At 36.7% G+C, this 22,028-nt stretch overlaps 1 protein-coding gene across 1 annotated transcript in view; it reads right to left on the bottom strand.

Moving 5' to 3' along the window:
• LOC126979893 (uncharacterized) overlaps positions 1 to 16,958 on the bottom strand; it is a 60,688-nt gene extending 43,730 nt beyond the window's left edge. The window contains exons 1-4 of the mRNA XM_050829470.1: positions 16,619 to 16,958; positions 12,971 to 13,120; positions 11,829 to 11,939; positions 4,775 to 4,917 (exon numbers count right to left, since the gene is read on the bottom strand). Coding sequence (XP_050685427.1) covers positions 4,775 to 4,917; positions 11,829 to 11,939; positions 12,971 to 13,120; positions 16,619 to 16,640 — 426 coding nt within the window. The 5' untranslated portion in view covers positions 16,641 to 16,958. The remainder of the gene's footprint in view (positions 1 to 4,774; positions 4,918 to 11,828; positions 11,940 to 12,970; positions 13,121 to 16,618) is intronic.
• Positions 16,959 to 22,028: the final 5,070 nt, after the last annotated feature.

Consider the following 22,028-nt stretch of genomic DNA (forward strand, 5'->3'; position numbering starts at 1 on the left):
TGATCACTTAACAGCAGGTGAGCCATACGCTCGTTTGTCCTCCTATTCCATAAAAATAACATAATTCAAGTGACGGTTTTGTTAGCAGTATGTAGACAGTGTGTAGACCTTGTTAATAAAAAAAAACTCAGAGTAAAATGTTACTTAATCCTTGGAAGAAAGGGCGATTGCTCTTCAGAAAATATTGCCAAGCTAGACGTGATGAACAGTATTGCAGTACTTTGGGGAAATGAACATAGAGTGCACACAAATTGAAGTAGTATTCAATTAACATTAGTCGCAGTAAAGAGATGCATTGTGCAGGAGACATTTGTCTTATAATGACACATTGCACTATGTGTGTGCAATTAATTAAATTAAAAAATTAATATGTTATAGTAAAAAAAAGTGTGTTTGTACTTATGTATGCACGCAATAAGTTATACTTCTTTGGCGTAACAAATCCTTAAAATTATTTATTCCTCCTGCTATCCTACGTTTGTAGAAAGAACATTATTGTAAAAATCTTGCAAAGATGGCTTTGACAATTAATTATTAAAAAACGAATACGGCTGTATGGGCTAGAATCCTTTGCCTGTTCTAATAATGGACGAAGAAACCAAAAAAAAAACACGAATGCCGCAAACGTCATAAAATTTTAGGAATCAACTTCACCCTGATACTTTTGTGTTAAAGTGATGCCTGAGCGTCTTAAAATTTCACTCTCATAAATTTTTCAAAACGCGCCTAAAGAAGTATATTTTTTGTTCACATTTTGTAAAATATGTATTTCTATAAATGTATATATATCAAAAAAAGTATAACTTCAAAAGAACTAACAATCACGCTTTAATTGAAAACCAAACTAATAATGAAACTTTCAATCCGCTTAAATGCCACTGCTTGTGGTGGCGACGTGGGGCGGGTCGTTCCCTTCTCTATATGATCGGGAGAGGCGAGAGCCGGAAAGATAATATCAAACTCCAGTGGACAAGAGAACACGGCAAGCCTTCCTATGCTAGAGGGGCACACTGAAATGATCGGGAATAAGAAAAATCACATGCACGGTATAGCTAAATTGTATTTTATTGTTTTTTGAAGTATTCTCCTTTCAACTTAATGCACTTTTCCATTCGTGCAAACCAATCACTAAAACAGTAATTCCAGTCTGAAGTTGATATTGACAAAATGGCTGATTTGTACACTTCCACAGCTGCTTCGGGGTCTTCAAACCGTTGACCAAGTAATAAACCTTTCATTCTAGCGAATGTAAAAAAAATCGTTTTAGCGCAGGTCAGGACTGTACGGAGGATGGCCCATCAGCTCAACGTTTTCCTGCTTCAAAAAATCATTTGTTTTCCGAGCCGAATTTTCGTGATGTAAGATGATGCGACGTTTCGGGTTATTTTTTCGGAGTTCGGCTATCATTACTGGCAAACAAACCGTGATATACCACTCAGCGGTAACCGTTCTGCGATCCTGTAAAGGAATTGTAGCAACATGCTTCGTTTTCGAGACAAACGTAGCGACCATTTTCTTTGACACGCTGCGGGAGCGAAAAGGTCCTAAGAGGCCAGTATTCAAATTCTAAAAAAGGTTTTATTGTAACTCAATCAGAAATATTCTATTCCCGATCATTTCAGGGTGCCCCTCGTACCATGACCCCGTGGACACGGCAAGACAGCCGTCAAAAAACTACCAATATCTACGTATCCCTAATCAGAAACACCAAAATGAATATTTTATCGGATTTACTATTAATTGCTCTTGGTTGTAAGAGCCATAAAGCGCAACGCTTTTGAAAACAGAATATAATTAGTATTTAATTGGCTTGGCGGCGGCCATTTTTGTTTAGGAAAATTTTTTTTGAAAGTCATCTAAAGATCATATTATTATAACGTGTCTACTATAGGAAAAATAATACAAAGAATTTAATTGCAATACTTTTAATTTAACGCGTTTAGCAAAATAGTCACAATTTCTCGTAAAAATTATCCATCAACTGACCCCGAAACTGCATATAGTATTACTAATTAAAAATATTTATATAGTTTTAAGTTACAGTCGGGAATCTTGAAATCGTCTTTTTACTTAAATAGTAGACATGATATTTTTCTGTAGATTTATAGAAGTACACGGACGACTTAATAAAACGAAATTATAACAAAATCCTTCAAAATACAAACACGAAAAGAGCGTCTTTTAATTTGGTGGTTGCCCTTGGCACAGTTCGGTTACCTATATACTATCAGACAATCGATTAATCAAATGGGGAATGATTTGTGAAAAAATCAGTTCATTGAACAACATACCTACTTAATAAGATTTTTAATACAGCTTTAGGTTGTAGAGGTTCCAATCATTTGTTTAACATGATAATACAGTAAACAAAAATGTTGATATAAAATAGTATGTACCTAGTCTTGCCATAAATACTGAAACAAAGAAAAAAAGAATTCTATTGCAGATTTCATCGAATTCTTTTCCTTACTGCATTGACCACCTTTTCCGTATGAACGATACTTGGACGGTAAGATCTTTTTATGTCAGTAACAGAGGTCTCATTGTACCTATTAATAGCCCGGTACACAAACATTTTACTAATACCAAGCATATGGAGAGTTTTAAGAATTGCATTTGGCTGCATACCTACTTTGTGTAATCCAATCATAGCGATTCGGTTCTCTTTATCACCCCATTCCATTTTAATATCGAAAAATTTTTGTACAGTGTATTGGCGTAATTAATGTATTTAAAAATGCCGGTTTCCAAATTCAACTGTAATATTTTGTTTATTTTTAATTGTAGCAGTATTTATGGCCAGACTAAGTATATTGTGTTATAAGGGTGGAAAATAGTTCGTGACATTAAAAACACTCGTCTTCGGCCCGGGCTTGTTAATGACAGCTCGTTTGGATTAACCACAGAACACAGAACTATGACAATAACATATTTATGTAATCATATTAATAATATAATAATTTAACAGTGGCAACTAAAACATACACGCGAATAAATTAAAAGAAAAATAACAAATAATTAATTAAGAACACAAAAAAATCTGATTGTATAATGTGATGTGATGATGTTTGTTGATGTGAGATTAATTAAATTTAAACTACAAATTAAATAAGATAAACAACAATATAAAAAAAAGAATTCTATTTGAAAACGTATTAGTTTTTTCTCGTATTAAATATATCCAATTTTATTCTATGTACGAAAAGTCCTTACTACCACAGAGTAGGGATGGATATCTACGTTTTAATTACTACTTAAAAATTATAAGTTGACTTATAAATTAAAAGTAATGATCGAGCTCGTAAAAGAAAGTTACAGCCACGTAAAAAAAGATACCTATGCAAATGATTTAATTTTCTAATCATAGTTAACCTCCTAGTCTCTGAATTTACGCCATGTAACAACTGTATTGAAAAAAAAACGTGTTGCTCACCGGGAGTGCCGGCTTGAATATTTTAGAATGGTAAGGGAATAATTTCGCACGAATTACTTTATTTATCAGCATAATAGTACTAGCATTACCTACACAAAAATGACCATTTATATTACATAAGAAATGTAACATTTCAAGAACTATTACAATTATTTTACATTAAAAAGTTTATCTCTCAGAAAAATTAACTTTCGTCCATAATTTCAACGACTGTATTACGAATTTCGACGAGTCCCTGACACGAGTTTAATATTTTATACACATCTCAAGAAAAGTGCTCAACGCCGCTAAATAAGTATTCACTTCAAAGATGATTAAGTTGTTAGTTTCAATTTTATAATGATACCGTCGAGAAAGGTGAGCTATCATAAATATGACCTCATTTCCTGCCTGTTAATGTTTTAATTTTTATTATACATAATAATTTGTAGGTTCTTTTAATCTTTAAAGTGGATATCATGGCGTGCCGATGTTATGGTTGCGAGAGGTTTGAGCTAAAGATCATGCTATTGGATAATCTCTTCCTAGATTATTGCAACAACAACATTGTAAATTACGGTAATCTAAGCAAAAAGAAGAGACGAATGTGATGTAGTATCAGACAATCTCTTCCTAGATTATTGCAACAACAACATTGTAAATTACAATAATCTTAGCAGAAAGTACAGACGAATGTGATGTAGCTTTTGATCAATGGGGAATGCGTATTGTTGTTAAATAATCCCAAAAACATTCTTAATTATCAATGATCTTTCTTGTTTTAATACTAAAAATAACAGACCGATGGCTAGCGCAAAGAGTTCTCTTTAAATTTTTTTACGACAATAAGGGACGAGACGAGCAGGACGTTCAGCTGATAGTAATTGATACGCCGTGCCCATTATTGTAATGCAGTGCCGCTTACGATTCTTGAAAGACCCAAAAATTCTAAGCGGCACTACAACTGTGTATTTATAAGTTAATATTAATATTTATTGTAGACGATAATAGTATTTCTTCTAATATGCCGGACAAACCTCTGTGGTTTTTGGCCTGTTATATAATAATAAATTGTAATTCTATTTTTCATAATAAAAAAAAAAACTGCGCTCGTCACATTGAGATATAAGATGTTAAGTCTCATTTACCCAGTAATTTGACTAACTGCGGCGCCCTTCAGACTGAAACACAAGTAATCCTTCTACATTACTGCTTCACTGCTGAAAAAGGCTCCATTGTGGTAGGTATTATAATCTAGCCGGCATTCTGTGCAAAGGAGCCTCCCCCACTGGTAAATGAATGAATAAATGAATCTTAAGTTATCGAAAGTAGGATTCACATCTAACATATGACATGTATTACCTTATCAGAATACTCCGCAACATCCCTCATGGAGCGAGGATAGCCGGAGACCAGATAGGCCTTCGCGCTTGGTGCCATCTTCATCTCCAGCATCAACACTTCAGTGACTGTCTTGCTCGACAATATACCGAAATCTTGCAAATCTACTGACAAAAAATATTATATTAAATGAGCACTTTGGTTAACAACAAACCCCCTTATTCATAATAGTCTGCTAACTTAAAGCATTGCTAATTCTCGCTCTGTCTTCTTCGATTGACCTAAGTCAGAATGAGAAAAAACACTCCTTAGCGGCTGTTTAAAGTTAGCGGACCATTATGAATAAGGGGGAAAGACTTTGGCATCATAAAATAGGGCCAAATACTCGCTGCTAATCAATCAGTGGTTCGTAAGGCTTTTAATTGAATGACTCTTTGGCACCAGAAAAAGTTAACACTGGCTTACAAAGTTGGACAAATAATAATTTCGGTTTTTAAAATTTTAATGCTTTTCTTAATTTAAATATTGTTTGCAGCCTGTGTAGGCTGTTGTCAAAAAATTAATTAGCGCCCAGTATTTCTTAATAAGTTAATAATAAGGTCATTTAAACACCTACAACAGAAGTAACGTAAGAAATGGTTAAAAATGTAACAAAAAAGTATTAGGATGATGTTTAAGTAAAGGATTTTCAAATACGAAGGAAGTTCCTGCAAATTGAAAGAACGCTATTGCTAACCGATGCAGATCTGGGCAGATTTCTTCTTGAGCTGCTTTAGAACTATTGGCATCATGGACAACTTAGATTTACAATATAAAGCAAAACTATACCTGTAATATAAGGCGATTCCTTCGGCGGAAAAAATCATGGACTTTCCAGATGGGACAGGTTTTGAAGACGATAAAGTTTAAACAATAAACAATAATAGTTGCTATGGTGCAACAGTTCTAAATATTGACAGATAGCATTGGACCATAACTATATTGTCTATAACTATGGATTGATAAGATCTTGTCATTAAACGGTGACATTTATCTTTTGTACATGCCAGTTATTGATATTTTTGCTATGTGTCTTTCGTTTTAAGGCTCCTTGTTGATATTTTTACATTAGTGGATAAATATTGTTGGTTTGTCGACTAAAGCAAAATAAAATAAAGTTCTAGACAATTAATATAAACAGTATTTGAGAAATAAACTAAAGATTCTGAAAGCACATAAGAATTTTTTTTTCTGATATATATTATTCTAAAAGGCGACGAATTCGCAAAAATAGTGGATGTTTGTAAAGTCAGTTTACGGACGATAAATTTGCTTGATAAGAAAACATTGATGAAAAATTGCATACTTTTATAAATTAAATTGAATAATTATTATCACTGAAGTATAAATGTTTTGTATAAAGAAGGAGTTAATTGAAAATTACAACCTTTTCGATAAATTTACATTTATTCGCACTCTGAGTGACTCTGAGTGCACGTGACACATTATCACCTCAAATATAACTAAGTTTCTGGTTGAAGTTGGACCAAACTTATATCACTTTTTTTTAAGAATAATCCTCATATTAATCGATACGATAGTGTCGCGATGGTTCTGATGTAGCTCGTAATGCAGCAGGCATAAATACCCACAAAACGTCTGTCTGCCTGAGCTTATTTGGAGCGATCGAATTAAGTATTAAACTTTATTAATTAAGTATTAAGAATTAAACTTTCAAAGTTATGCTGGTATAATAATACATTTCAACTAACTGCTACGCGAAAATCACTGGTATCAGGTATATTTTCCCTTTTTATATGGAAGAGGAGTAAAAACGAGCGTACGGGTCGTTATGTTAAGTGATCACCGCCGCCCACATTATCTTGCAACACCAGAGGAAGAGCGTTGCCGGCCTTTAAGGAAAGTGTACGCGCTTTTTTGAAGGTACCCATGTCGTATCGTCCCGGAAACACCGCACAAGCAAGCCATTTTTTATAGTGCGCGGAAGAAAGTTCCTTGAAAACGCCACACACCCAGATGGTGGGGATAATATCCTAATTTGTGGCGTTTCATGTGAAAGTGCAATTCGGCGACATGAATCAGATGAAACAGCTCTTCAGAACACTCCCCGTGATAAATGAGGCAGAAGAGACACAATGAAGCGACGTCTCTACGCCACGGCAAGTGATCTAGAAATTCACAGAGCACTGGGTCCTCGACAATTCGAGCAGCTCTGCGTTACTCGCGGTCATATACATAACCACGCCAAGTGATCTAGAAATTCACAGAGCACTGGGTCCTCGACAATTCGAGCAGCTCTGCGTTACTCGCGGTCATATACATAAGAAATAATAATCTATTTAATTATTTACAAACGATTTGGTTATTCGGTAGGAGGTGTAGGCTATATAATACAATACAATACTAATGAAAGATGTTGTTTAAAATGTTAATTTCACCGAATACATAAAGCCACGGGCACGCCATCGCTCCGAACGGCTCGTGAACTCTCAAAAAACCGCTTGTGAATGTCAAAATCCCAGCAATCCAAGTAGAGTGTTAAGAAAACATGGAATTCCAAACGATTGAAACTCCATCGGCTCGTCCGGTCGGTGTGGCTTGCTCGCGAGTGTGAAAACCAGGCGGTAGAGCACGCCGAGCCGTTTTTCCCGCTCGTGAATGCGAAAGCCCGCGCGCCATTTGTCTCATACCGCTTCGAGTTGCTGAATAATACGCACGGTTGCACACTGCATCATCAGAGAGTATTATATTCTTTGCTGCATAATGATGAGTAATCGGAAGTTCGTAATTGAGTTTATTTCGAAATTTAGGAAATTACATTTGTGGCTAAATTTTCTCTTTGTGGTTTTTGTTTTATACACAAACAAACAGCTATGGCAGTTGTATTAAACTCATCATCCTTTTTCAAAAGGGAAATTATTGATACGAAATCACCGACCGCTAGTGTCACTGTCTATACGAAATGGCATGGCGCGTTGGCGCGCCCGTGAGTGTGCTAAAATTTTTACATCGCTCCCAATGGCGCCGCCCCAAACGGAGCGGCATCAAATGGCGTGCCCGTGAATGGTCTTAAAACAACCCACCAGAGTAGTAATGAAATGATTCATAATGTCGACGTCAAAGTTTGGGTATTTGTATATCTTAGCAACCATAAAGTTAATTATTTTTTTCCATGGTTAGTTCTAACTTTTGACAGCACAATATGACTGGCGCTACGAGTCACAAAATTGGTTAGTTCTTAGGTATTAAAAGAGAATGTCTTACTTAAATCTATTTATATCTGAGCTGTTAAGATTATATTATGTTGTAAGCGTAATAAGATAATTGCATAATTTAAAACAATCATTAATGTATGTGAATTGATTGTGATTAAGACTTGGTCCATTTACGATATCCTCGAATACCAGCTATTCTCACACTTGTATAATTTTATTACATTAAATATATATGACAGAGCAAATTTAAATTATACAAATAAAATTTAAAAACAAAATTTATGAATGATGCTTTATATTTATGATCGAACCCGCGGCCTCTCGGGTCCCTGCCAGCACTCTTTCAATTGAGCCAACCGTTCGAGTGATGTATCGTTGATAAAATCTTGTATGCTTTGTGCGACTCTCAGGTTGTAGCTTCATGTACAGGACCTACTTTACAGTTGATAACCTGCTCAACTCCAACATTTGCATATTAGGAAATTCACACGAGATGTCGCTCTTGCAATTCTAAACTATGCAATGTTTTTAAAGTGATAACCCTCACTTCTGGGATTAATTACACAAATAAAATATGAAAATAAAATTTTATGAACGATGCGGGACTCGAACCCGCTGCCTTTAATTAATAATGAGTCTTAAAGACCAAAATAGAATACAACAAAATTAACTTGATATCGGTCAATAAATAGAATTAATATTAATTAAATACTAACAAGCGCCACTAAATTAATAAAACAAAGTATATACTCTCGAAACGTTACCAGATGTTCTGGCGAAGGTGGTCCGTCCTCAACACCTGGTCACTTCTCACGCTACCCGCGTATTACTTGTGTATTTACAGTTTTACTTATACAAGGCTGAACTGTCATGGACGAAGAAAGGTATTGTTAATTATTAATGCGGTGCTTTGTGGGTCAAGCCAAGGGTATAGATATAACACTCTCCCGTTGAGGCCGTTATTCCAAGAAAAAAAGCCAAAAAAATGTTTTTGGCTCATAACATCCATGCAATGCCAATTTAAACGCCGTCCACTACCACCTTGAGATGGCGCAACCGGCCTTGTGTTTCCTTACGGAGACCCAGATATCTCGACCTAGAGATACGTCATATTTAGCGTACCCCGGGTACTAAATTGAGCACAATTTTTTGCCTCATGCCGGGGTATGTGTGTACGTTAGGGAGGATATGATATGATCTGCTGTCGGCGTCTCGGCAATTTTGAGGGTAGGGACCTGTCTACTCTCTGGCTTCATGTAGATTTTGAGAACCGCGTCCGTATTTATGCGTGTGTCTACAGGTCCCATAGTGGTAACGCAGGAACGGATCATCTCATGGGCGGAATGTGGGCGGAGGTGATCACTTAACACCAGGTACGCTCGTTTGTCCTCCTTGTCCCTAAAAAAATGCCTATAACACAAAAAATACCTTTTTATTGTAAGATTACATTTTATTTAAAACAAAACAATTCTATAATAATAATATACCAGGTGTTTTAGAGCCAAATGGGTTAATTACCCACCGCGATGGCAAGCGTCCTGATGTAATGACCCTGGTGGCTTGGGCACGGGGAAGGGCGTTGGTATGGGACACGACTTGCTTTGACACTCTGGCTCCCTATCATATCTAAGTTACGTCAGTTGGTGCTGGGGCTGCTGCTTCGACTGCCGAAGACAGCAAACGTCGCAAATATGTCGGTCTCAGTGAGTCATACATTTTTTTTTACCGTTTGGTGTCGAGATACTTGACACGTGGGGCCCAGAAGCGCGGAAAATATACAAGTAATATCTTTGCGCCTCAATAGGGCTATTTGAAACCCAAGCGCTGGCAGCTATTTCGGTCAACGGATCAGCCTAGCTATCCAACGCGGAAATGCTGCCAGTATTCTTGGTACGCTTCCACGTAATGATAGTTTCAATGTAATGTAATCATAGTATTCTAAACATATTTATATATAAGAAGTGCTTTGTTTGAATAAATTGATATCCTTAAACAATACTTCTAACTATAATTGCAATAATATCTAATATGTTAACATAATGTAACATTATTTTTTTGCCACCGTTTGACTTTTAAAACGTTATAGATGTTATTATTCTGATAAGACAACGTACTTTTGATATGAAATAAAGTTTTTTGATATTTGCAATAGTTACGGATTAATCGCCTGGTGACACTTAACTATTACGCCCTGTATATAAATAATAGACATTGTAATCAAATGTAATGGCTAGCTGCTGAGGTAACGGACAACTGACGTGTGTTTGGAGAGGTTTATTTTGATGACAACCAGTTTGCAAATTAATATTTACAATGCGTTTGATATTTTTGTCATTCCGTTTCACTAATTTTGTTTAGTTCACTATAACTCATAGCACGCCCAAGTAGTCGAGCCACTCTCGAACAGTGTGTGACGTTGACGTGCCACATATTCCGTTAAGCTGGAATCACATATCATCAGTAAGTATTTTGTATTTTATTAATTTTTATATAAAATAACACGAAGCGTATGTTTAAAGCAATATTTGAAAGATGCCATTGAGTGTGAAGATGCCACGCACATAAGCATTGAATAGTAGTCGTAATAAAAAAAACTATTGTTTTTGTTGAGACCAATCCTTTATCTAAGGTTCACTAATTTTTAGGATTCATTATCAAGATAAACGTATTCTTTTCACATGTGATACTCGCCTTCACAAACGAAAATACTTTATTCAATCTTATTATAGTTTTCAATAATAGGGTGGTTGTCTATTCCTAGGTTTTGCGTGCGCCCGTTTCACCCTTCGCTATAACTAATTCACAGTTCCTATTTGGGCAGCTTGATTTCAGCTTAGTCTCTTTTTTTACTTACGAATTAAAGTAGATATGTAGCTACAGTTTTTACAAGCTTTCTAGAATATTGAATGAAATTTAAAAACTGAATGAAACTCTGCACCGTTGAATTGCAATACTTCAAGCCGGACCTAGGCCCATGCCTTGCACACATTCACCAGTGAGAGGCTCCTTTGCACAGGATGCCGGCGCCCATTTCTGCCGTGAAGCAGTAATGTGTAAGCATTTCTTTGTTTTTGTCTGAAGGGTGCCGTAACTAGTGAAATTACTGGGCAAATGAGACTTAACATCTTATGTCTCAAGGTGACGAGCGCACTTGTATTGCCGCTCAGAATATTTGTGTTTTTCAAGAATACTGAAAGGCACTCTATTGTAATGGGTAGGGCATATCAATTACCATCAAGTGAACGTCCTCCTCGTCCCTTGTTTTCATAAAAATAAAACATTCTAGCGCTCTACAAAAGGCAGGTCCGATCACATATGGAGTACTCTTCTCATCTCTAACCTCGTGCAACGGAGAGCTGCTCGAATTGTCAGAGATCCAGTACCCTGTGAACTAGATCACTTGGCGTTGCGAAGAGACGTCGCTTCATTGTGTATCATCTTCCGCATCATAGGGACTATTTCGAACAACTGTGTGACCTGATTTCTGCCGCTGAATTCAAACTCCACACGACACGCTTCAAACCTGGATATTATCCCCACCACGGATGTCTGGTGTTCCATGAACTTGTGGTTTTCGAGGCACCTATTCCACGTACAACCAAGCTGTGGAATAAGCTACCTTGTGCAGTGTTTCCAGTACGATATGACATGGGTAACTTCAAAAATTGGCGGGGTGGGGATCACTTAATATTAGGTGACCCGTTTCATTCGTAAAAAAACTGTGTTATAAAAAACTACACAGTTTTCTTAATCTTTCATTGTTTTAAAGGTTCTGTCATGTTGATTTGTATGACTCTCTAACGCTCCTGTTTGCAAATATACTTTTAAATTTAATTTAGTGTAGGACGCTACAAATTTACCATTTCCTATAGCATACTGCTGCAGTAGATCTGTCATGTTGATGTGGACGAGGCCGCGACGCTCCTGCATCAGGTTATCACAGTGCGTCACCTTCCCGCTCCCAGGGCCTCCTGAAACACCCTCATACTAAAAAAACTAGTTTACCGCCGAATGCCTTAAACACTGGTTCCTTTGCTGATTACATTTTTTCACACTTTCAATGTTAGGTTTTATCATCCCTTTCAATGAACGAACTCATTTCGTACAGGATAAAAGGACAAACAAGTATACTGATGCTACCTTCAGCAATTCATACCCATTTAAAATCCCACATGAATCACTGTCTACATTTTTTTTAAAGTTCCTATTTCATATTTATTAATGTCTGCTTCGGACGCTGGTAACCTAAAATAAAGTCCATGCCCTCGAACATTCCCACCGTGATTGGTACAAATAAACTTATAGGGAATTTATCTACAATCAACAGGCGTTTTTATTCAGAATAAAATAACGTCAGAAACGTACTTCTAGATAGAACAATTGGTAAATGTTATAGTAAAATCGTAGAGTATTTATAATCTGTGATTGTGTTTAAAAATATTTACCTATAATAAAGGAGGTTACCAGAGTTTTGGGCAGTTTTTTAGCTTGACCTCAGCTTGGACAACATTGTTGAGAGTCTTGATAAAACGTTTATCGCCAAGTTCTGGTGTTACTAACATTCATAGACTAATTGTGTATGATATATGCAAATGCCTAGAGGCATTCCTGTTTGGGCACGAGAGTTGGGTGGGTGAGGCAACCTTAATCCAATATGCATATAAACAATCTTTACTCGTCTAAATTATTTGCGAGTAAATCCAATTTTTTGAGATAAACATTCTGTGGATTTTGCTTATATATCCCAAACATTTCATCCGGAAGACGTCCACTGCTGGACAAAGGTCTCCCCCAAGGATCGCCATGAAGATAAGTCCTGCGCTGCCCTCACCCAACCTATTCCAGCGATCTTGACCAGATCATCGGTCCATCTTGTGGAGGGCCTACCATCACTGCGTCTTCCAGTACGTGGTCGCCATTCGAGGACTTAACTGCCCCAACAACCATCTGTCCGTCGAGCTATGTGCCCTGCCCACACTGAATATATATGAATGATACTCACCCAGGACAAATATGACTGGCACCGTAGGCGGTTCAAACTTGACGTGGCTCGTGTTCTGCATGGGAAAAGCGGTACCCGAAGCTGAAGCGGGTGGCCAAGTACTCTCGCGGCGACTGGGATCTCCCGACTCCGAATCATCATTATTTTGTTCTGAGGGAAAAATATGAGTTAAAACTAAAAAAATGTGCAATTTCATCAGAAAATTAAGACCTTAGTCTTAAATAGCATTTTCCAATGATTATACGTTATTTTTTTATTATTTTATCAATCAAGGTGTACGTGTTTTTTGGTGGGTATTAATGATTGATATTAAGTTATGGATTAGTATACGGAATTGACATCATGCACGATATGTTAACGCGTAATTTAAAATAGTTTCAATAGTTTCCAAGTTTAGAGTGAAAAGTCTTTCACAACAAAAATATTTGGAAATTTCCATAACGGGCTGTAGCTACAAAGGTAAATAAATTAAGGGACATTTGAAAGAGCCTTTGCCGATAAGAATAAATGATATAGCGTAGCGCAAGGTAAAGAGTACAAAGGGGCCCGTCAGCAAACAGAGAGCTTGTTGGTGTTTGGTTGTGAAGAAATGGCCGCGTGTGTGTTTAGTTAGTAGTTATTGTTTTTAAGTTCGCTGGTATTTTCAGCCGTAGATACCACCACATCGGCCCAAGCCAATTAGTCTGCTTTCGGTGAGAGGCCATTGGTAGGCACTGAGGAGGATGGAATGAAGAGTTGTTTCGGCTAAACTTCAAACCTGCTGGAACATTTAGGGTTAAATGACTTTGCAACTAAATAAATTACCATTAAATTTTATACAATAGATATTTTATACGATAGCGGATTGGATAAACTTAACAAAGCAAAGCTCCTGTGAGTCCTCTCTTGTTACAAAAGAATATGGCCGGCGGTGATGACATCCCGATAGTCCGTGACTAATTTGTCAGTGTGCATTAGCTAGTGATTTTATATTCAGTATACTAAGGAGCTAAGGCCAAGCGTGGCTGACTGTTTACGACTTGTCAATTAAATTCGCTTACAGTCACAATAGATTCGCTGTTCTTTTCTATTTTGCTATATCTCCGCTAGTAATATGTAATTCTATGGTTTGGTGTGCCAAGCAGTTTTTTACATTGAGTCATTATAAGAGGCCATCCATACTAAAAGTTGCTGCACTGGCCATTTGGCCACGAAGTGTTGGAATAATAACCCGCCTCCCATACAGAACTGCGTTAGTTTAGGGCTATTTAAATTAAAATACAAAGGCCGGCAACGCTCCTGTGATTCCTCTGGTGTTGCAAGAGATTGTGGGCGGCGGTGATCACTTAACAACAGGTGACCCGTACGCTCGTTTGTCCTCCTATTCCATAAAAAAAAAATTAAAATACAAGGAATATCTCATGAATGTCCAAAAATCAATGTAAAATATTTAAAAAAAATAAGATTGTGTTGTGTGGCAATGGCAAGTTTAATTCAAGTTTAATTGTATTGTTACGGAAAAAATAAATTAATTGCTTTAGTTTTAATTTTAGATCCTAGTTTCACTATTTTTTGTGCTCTGTTGTCATAGAGAATTAATAGTTTGTAAACCTTCGTGTGATATCACTGCGCGTTAGTAGCGCTCTCTGGGTTTCCACGGAAGACCAGCGTTGTGAATTCTTTCGAAACCACAACTATGCTGAGTTCGGGGCCCATTGGCGTCATTAGATCATAATTAGAATATTATAACTTTAAGAATTGTCGGGGACTCAGTGCTCTGTGAACGGCTGGATCTCTTGGCGTTGCGTAGAGACGTCGCTTCATTGTGTGTGTTCTACCGCATCTATCACGGGGAGTGTTCCGAAGAGCTGTTTAACCTGATTCCTGCCGCCGAATTCCAACTTCGCACGACACGCCACAAGTTAGGATTTCATCCCCACCATCTGGATGTGTGGCGGTTCTCTACAGTGCGGTTTTCAAGGAGCTTTCTCCCTCGTACTACAAAGCTATGGAATGAGCTTCCTTGTGCGGTGTTTCCGGGACAGTACGACATGGGTACCTTCAAAAAAAGCGCGTACACCTTCCTTAAAGGCCGGCAACGCTCTTGTGATTCCTCTGGTGTTGCAAGAGAATGTGGGCGGCGGTGATCACTTAACACCAGGTGACCCGTACGCTCGTTTGTCCTCCTATTCCATAAAAAAAAAAGAACTATAATCAGAATGTATAATAACGTAAATAAATATATTTTTCTTTCTTACTTTCAATTTGTAAGACAATTATTTAAAAAGCAATTAAGGTGTATGAAAATGGAAATCTTATCTTTAGGAAATATTCGTACATTTTTTTTTTCAATTTTCATTGTCACTTAATTCAACAAGAAAGTAGCCTCAGACTTGTCGCCATTGGCACTTGACGTTTTTTTATATAAGTGGCAAGGCTCACGGGATGGCAAATTGTGAGGGAACCACATATTGACATCCGCAACACCAGGAGTCAGGAGATGAGTTGAGTTTGATAATGAACCATAGAGCTTGTACGGTAAATTAAAACTAGCTTACTTATTTATTAAACTAAAGCCGGCTAGATTATGGGTACCACAACGGCGCCAATTTCTGCCGTGAAGCAGTAATGTGTAAGCATTACTGTGTTTCGGTCTGAAGGGCGCGGCAGCTAGTGAAATCACTGGGCAAATGAGGCTTAACATCTTATGTCTCAAGGTGACGAGCGCAATTGTAGTGCCACTCAGAATTTTTCGACTTTTTGAGAATCCTGAGCGACACTGCATTGTAATGGGCATGGCGTATCAATTACCATCAGCTGAACGTCTCGCTCGTCTCGTCCCTTATTATCATAAAAAAAATTAAAACGTAAACAATCTATAATGATTTTCGTGAAGTTCACTGGCGATTCCTGTTACCGAGAAAAATATTGACAGCGTGTTCGTGTACACTGATTGAAACTGATAAAAAATTACATGTCAGCAAGTTATTATTGTATTAGGAATTAGTATTCTGCATGGAAATTCGAAGCATCGGAAGATTTTTTTTATTTAAAATGCAGGGTTTGTACTCTATGGATATTGCATGATTTAACGAATAACCAGAAACAAGTTACTATGTGTAGAGTAGTGTAGTAAGATGATTAAAAAAATATAACGGGGGAGAGTCATTAGATTTATTTATTATTATCACCGGCGAAACCTGTGTATATTGTTTTAAACTTGAATGAATGCCAATCGGCGGAATTGGTCTTTCCTTTTAAAGATTTGCCAACGAAAGAAAATGGTTGCTTCCTTATTCGGCAAATCTGTGCATAACAGTAGCGTTCGGAAACCAAAAGATAGTTATTGCACATTGGTGTGTAAATACGAGCTTGACCAGCAGTCCTAAGCTTTTCTTTATCACGACAACGCATCATCACATTCCGCTAAGGTAACAAATAAGTATTGAAGGCTTCAAACAGAGAACTGATGACGTCTCCATCACTCAGTTTGGACCTGGCATCATATGATTTCTTTTTATTTACCTAACGATATACAAACCCTGAAGAGGTGGTGAATGCCTTCCAAGAAGCCACTCTAGACGTCCCACAGGAAGGCTATGTCATAAATATAATATGTGCCATTAATGCCAGTAAATTTTGGCGCCAAACCTGGTATTACGTACTTACCAGTGTCTAAGCAGATGCCCATATTCCATGAAGAAAGTTTTTGTATAATTCGTCCAATTACGAACTTAATATCTTAATATTGTGAGTTGGCACGTGATAAGTATGGCATATATAAACATAAAAACACAATCGTGACAATATGTGGTCACGTATATAATAATTGTTTATCGATTGAAGGACGTGACCTTGCACCTCTAAAAACAATTCAAACAAAAACTTTAAAAATTAAGAAAATTAACTCATTGTATTAAATTTTTAAATGATAGACACTTTTTCTATTATTCGAAAATTATGCCTCCGAAACAGCATTTCTGCTAATATTTCGTAGAGGACGTGCATTTCGGGACGTCCGGCCACTTGTAATTCTCGCACGCGACTGAGTATTTTCAAACGATAAGCGACAACATATGCTATCACTCTCATTTGCAGTTTAATTGAAAAGGATGGATGACACATTGTACGTAACGCCCCTGAATGAATCAACTGCTCTACCCTACCCAATTATTGTATGCAATTTGGTTTGAGGTATTTGTTTAAGGGCATAAGTTGTGAAACAATTAGGGTCGGGGTGGTTAATTTTAAAGAAGCGAACGAGGCCGATGTGTCATATCTTATTCAACGAAGCGTACCATAATTGGTACGTTCAGAAAACTTAGCTATAAGTATTGTAATAATAACACACCTGTGTTTTAATAATTATGGTGTCCGTTATAAATGTATTACAGGCTGCTTCAAACTAACTTGAAACGTATTTTATCTATAATTAACGCATTTAAGATCTGTTATTAGACATTAGACGTTGCTTTTATCGTTGAATAAAGATACTCACCTTTCTATAATGCTATATCCTATAGCCCAGTGGTTAGTGACCCTGACTACAAGTTAGAGGTTCCGGGTTTGAATCCCGGTAGGTGCAACCATTTATATGACGAATATAGATGTTTGTTTCCGAGTCATGGATGTTTATATGTATTTATGTATGTTTAAGTAAGTATATAATATACATATAATAATAGTGTATTAAATATATTATAGTTGTCTTGTACACATAGAAGTACAGGCTATGCCTAGTTTGGGGCAAGATAATTTGTGTAAAAGTATATCTAAAAATAAAAATAAATATCAATGCTATAAACTTTGATCATTTATACGTCTAGATAGACTATGACAGCTGTGAAAACGTCGAAAAAAAATAGACTTCAGAACTAATCTCTGTTTTAAGTAATTCACGCACACTAACATAAAGTGTCATACAAATTGCTAGTGTAAGACGTAGCTTGTCACGCACACTAAACTAATATTCCTGGCCTGTTTTTATCGGTTGTCTAACAGCAAGAAACTATCCAGACGTATAAATTATCTAAGGCTGTAAGTACCTACACTTAGGTCGATACTTTATACCTTCTAGCAAAAATGTATAAGACTATTTCATTTTTCACTAACTTTTACTTTACGAATTAAACTACTTAATTAAATATTATTAAACATTACCGATGGCTTTAGACTACATTATTCTCGAATACTTCCCTCATATTTTTTTTCTGTTTACAGAACAGTGTCTGTTGGTTCAGCTTGTAAATAAAATCAAATAGAACAAAATGTGCGTTTATTGTTTAATGTATAGGATGCAAATATAGTTGTAGGTACGTTCGAAGGCCCTTACTCAACAGCTGAAAGGGATTGTCGGGTATTTCGTATATAGTTATTAATATTAATTTGTTAATTAATTGTAATTACAAAGTTTCCTGTGAAAGTAGAAAGAAGGAATATTAGCTGTTTTAACATTAATTGTTTGTGTATTACCGTTATAGTATATAGTCCACTGAATGTAATTTAGAATGCATTCGGCCGTTTTCAATAACCTATCTATTCTTAGTTTAACTTACATTGCTGTCACCGTTTAATGACAAGATCTTATCTATCGATAGTTATGTTGTGTGTTAATGCTATCTGTCAATAGGTTATTGAAATTGAAGTTAGCGTAAAAGGATAGATTTGTCTACCTTGATTGAAAACCGCCGTTAAAAGATCTGCAGATGCAGTCCGTTACTTATTTATAATAAGTAGGTAGGTAAGATATTATTTACAATAAGGCCTTAGATGTTTATCATGTTGCATACGGACACTTTTTATAGTAAAATTATATGGAATCTTGTATCAATTATGGTTATTAGATTAAAAATGTAAACATAAACAAACCGAAATAAGGTTTAATAATAACCTGCAAGTCTTGAATATTATTGTGGACAAACAGTATGTCTTACTAGTATAAATGTTTGTTAATAAAGATATAGGTACGGAGATATTTTTGTTTTTTATTAGAAATGTAATCGGTTTTTATGAGATAAGTAATGTAAGTAGCAGATGTTGTTTTAATATTCAGTTCATGACAAGCCAACTCCAAAGTTGTACATAAATTCCAAGATTTTTGGACTATGCGTCATCAAAATGCAAAAAGGCATTTATTTTCTCAAAATTGATTCCTTTAGAATTCTTTTTGATGTCATTTCTAATATACTAAATACTACTATCGCTTCGGAAACAAATGGCGCTCTAAGAGACAAGAAGCGGCGCAAGAAGCTCTTCCAACATTCTTTTTTTGTGCTCATTTTATACAAATGATTTGAGTTTCCTTTAGTGTTAATTCCGCCAATATTTGTCTTTAAACAATTTGACACGTGTTTCGCCTCTACACGAGGCATCCTCAGGACGTGCTGTCTCGCCAAAATCTGGCACGAGACTGAATCAAATGAGCCGGAAGCCGCTCTTTTTTGCGGCTTTGTTTAAATTGGCGGAATTAACACTAAAGAAAACTCAAATCATTTTAATAATTATGGATTTCCGCAAAGTAACGCCTACTTCAATAAATTTTCGCTCTTTTTAATAAAAATCGTACGCGTAAGCAAAACTTAGGGGCTAAAAACGTTGGAGGCGTAATGTCCGGGAATAGTTTATACATTTTGGTACAAATTATACAACAATATGATATGATTCGTGACATAACACAAAACTATATTCACGACTCGTCTTCGACCTAACACCCAAAGACTAGCTAACTTATTAAATTCCTCGTAAGTTCCCAATATTCAGTCTATTTCTTACTTGAGATAAAAATCGGAACTATCGTTGACTTTTCTGTCCCAATAAACTTATCGACGGTAACTCACCTTATCCGTACACGCTGTCTGTCAATGGGAGGACGTATAGCTTTACCAGCGATAGAAGTTTGTATGGAAATTGCAAGTCACTCATCCCAATATAAGGCGATAAGAATGACTTATCGGGTATATTGGGAGAGCTTTAAATTATTGACAGCTAATTAAATACAGTAGAAGGTAGTAATTTATCTCTAACTGTAGATAGTATATTGGGAACGGCCGTTGAATACCAGACATTATACTAGGGCTCACTGAGCACATATTCAAGAATTATATTAAATCTTCTTTGACAAAGAAGGCATAGTGTATAATGATGCATGGTTATTGGCTAGTTCTGCGTAGGCCATTTAAAATTGTAATAATATTATATTAAATAGGCTAAGTTGTTATATGATTTAAAAGATGGTCTGGGAGTTTCTTATCAGTTCTTCTCTCCATGTCAAAACCCCTTTACGAACTGATGTAGCTTCATGTTAACCAAGTGTTGTTGCAATATGTTATGTTATTGTCACTCCCTGTGGTAAATAAATATTTCGATTCTTTCCCCCTTTTAACTTTTTACCGGATTATAGAAGGTCTTGAGGCCTTCATTGTGCTGGTACTAGATTCTGCAGTTAGTTTTAGCGAAATGAAGCATTCTAGGTCCATATAATTAAGGAAAACGGAGACAAAGCAAAAAGCGGATTTCATGGTTGACCAACCTACTCTACTCTGTTGCTCTATGACACATAACCGTCCTTCTTCGTTCTCTTCTTCTCGTATCTTCCCACCCCCGTGCAGAAGTTGTAGTAACACGAGGGCTGCACTAACTAAAAGTATCGGGAATGGAATATTTCCACTAATCCTGTCATATTAAAATCTTTTTAATTGAAAACTCCTTGGTTTTAATAATCGAATACCATTTATTTATTTAAAAAAATATTCTCGGTCTTGTCACAAGGTCTTTTCAAACTTGTTTAGTCGTTGAGAAAATGGAATTGACTTGGGAAAATTCTAGAGCGATGATTTATTATGACTTTCGAAGTGGTTTATCACAAAAACAGTGTGTTGACCGGATGATTTCTGCATTTGGTGATGCCCCATCCAAAACCACAATTTATCGCTGGTTTGCTGAATTTCAACGTGGACGTGTCAAGCTCAGTGATGATCCCGTCAAGGTCGTCCAAAAACTGCAGTCACCAAAGAAAACGTTGATGCTGCGTTACAAAATTTTCGCAAACGGTGAAGGCAGAGGAAATTCCGCTACAGCACTAAATTGTAATAACCCAGTTTTTGTGCAAACGGAGTAGTTTAATCGATGTAGCACAATATGTCCCCACTTTGTAGCAAACGGCGTAGCTAGAACGTAGCACTGCGATACAAGATCCACTTTCCCGGAGAGTCGCAAACGATGCAGTAAAGGTATATAGTTATACGCTACGACGTTGAATAATTATGTAGCATACGCACTGGCACAAACGACTTTAGTATGTACCGCAAAGCCACTAGGTTATATATTTCCACTACATCGCAAACAGCGTAGCCAAAGGCTACGGATACTCCATACTTTCTATCACAGCCAACGGTGAGTGCAACTATAAATCACTAGTAACTTGATATATTTGTATAGGTTATATGCCTAGAACTTCACTTGTTTTTGTTACTATACAATCAAACTAGTTTTAAAGTTTCAATCAAATTTGTTTCCGTATTATTAAATATTTCATACGACGCAAAATGGCCGTGTGACGTAATAACATCGCACGCCGCTGTAAGATCTGCTCTCACTATAGTTGCCCAACTGAAAAATCTAATATTTCTGAATCTATACGTGGTATGCGTACAATAAATACGCACGACACGCCACAAATTAGGATATCATCCCCACCATCTGGTTGTGTAGCGGTCCTCCACAGTGCGATCAAGGAGCTTTCTACCACGTACTACAACGCTGTGGGATATTTCCGCGACGATACGACATGGGTACCTTCAAAAAAGGCGCGTACACCTTCCTTAAAGGCCGGAAACGCTCCAGTAATTCCTCTGGTGTTGCAGGAGAATGTGGGCGACGGTGATCACGTACCTTCAAAAAAAGCGCGTACACCTTCCTTAAAGGCCGGCAACGCTCCTGTCATTCCTCTGGTGTGCAAGAGAATGTAACACTAGGTGACCTGTACGCTCGTTCGTCCTCCTTTTCTATGAAAAATATTTATTTTAATAATAAATACATCAAAATTTGGTGATTGTTTATAAGAAGTCTCAGTTTCATATAT

This window comes from Leptidea sinapis, chromosome 4 (genome assembly GCF_905404315.1).
Source record: "Leptidea sinapis chromosome 4, ilLepSina1.1, whole genome shotgun sequence".
NCBI classification, from domain to species: Eukaryota; Metazoa; Arthropoda; class Insecta; order Lepidoptera; family Pieridae; genus Leptidea; species Leptidea sinapis.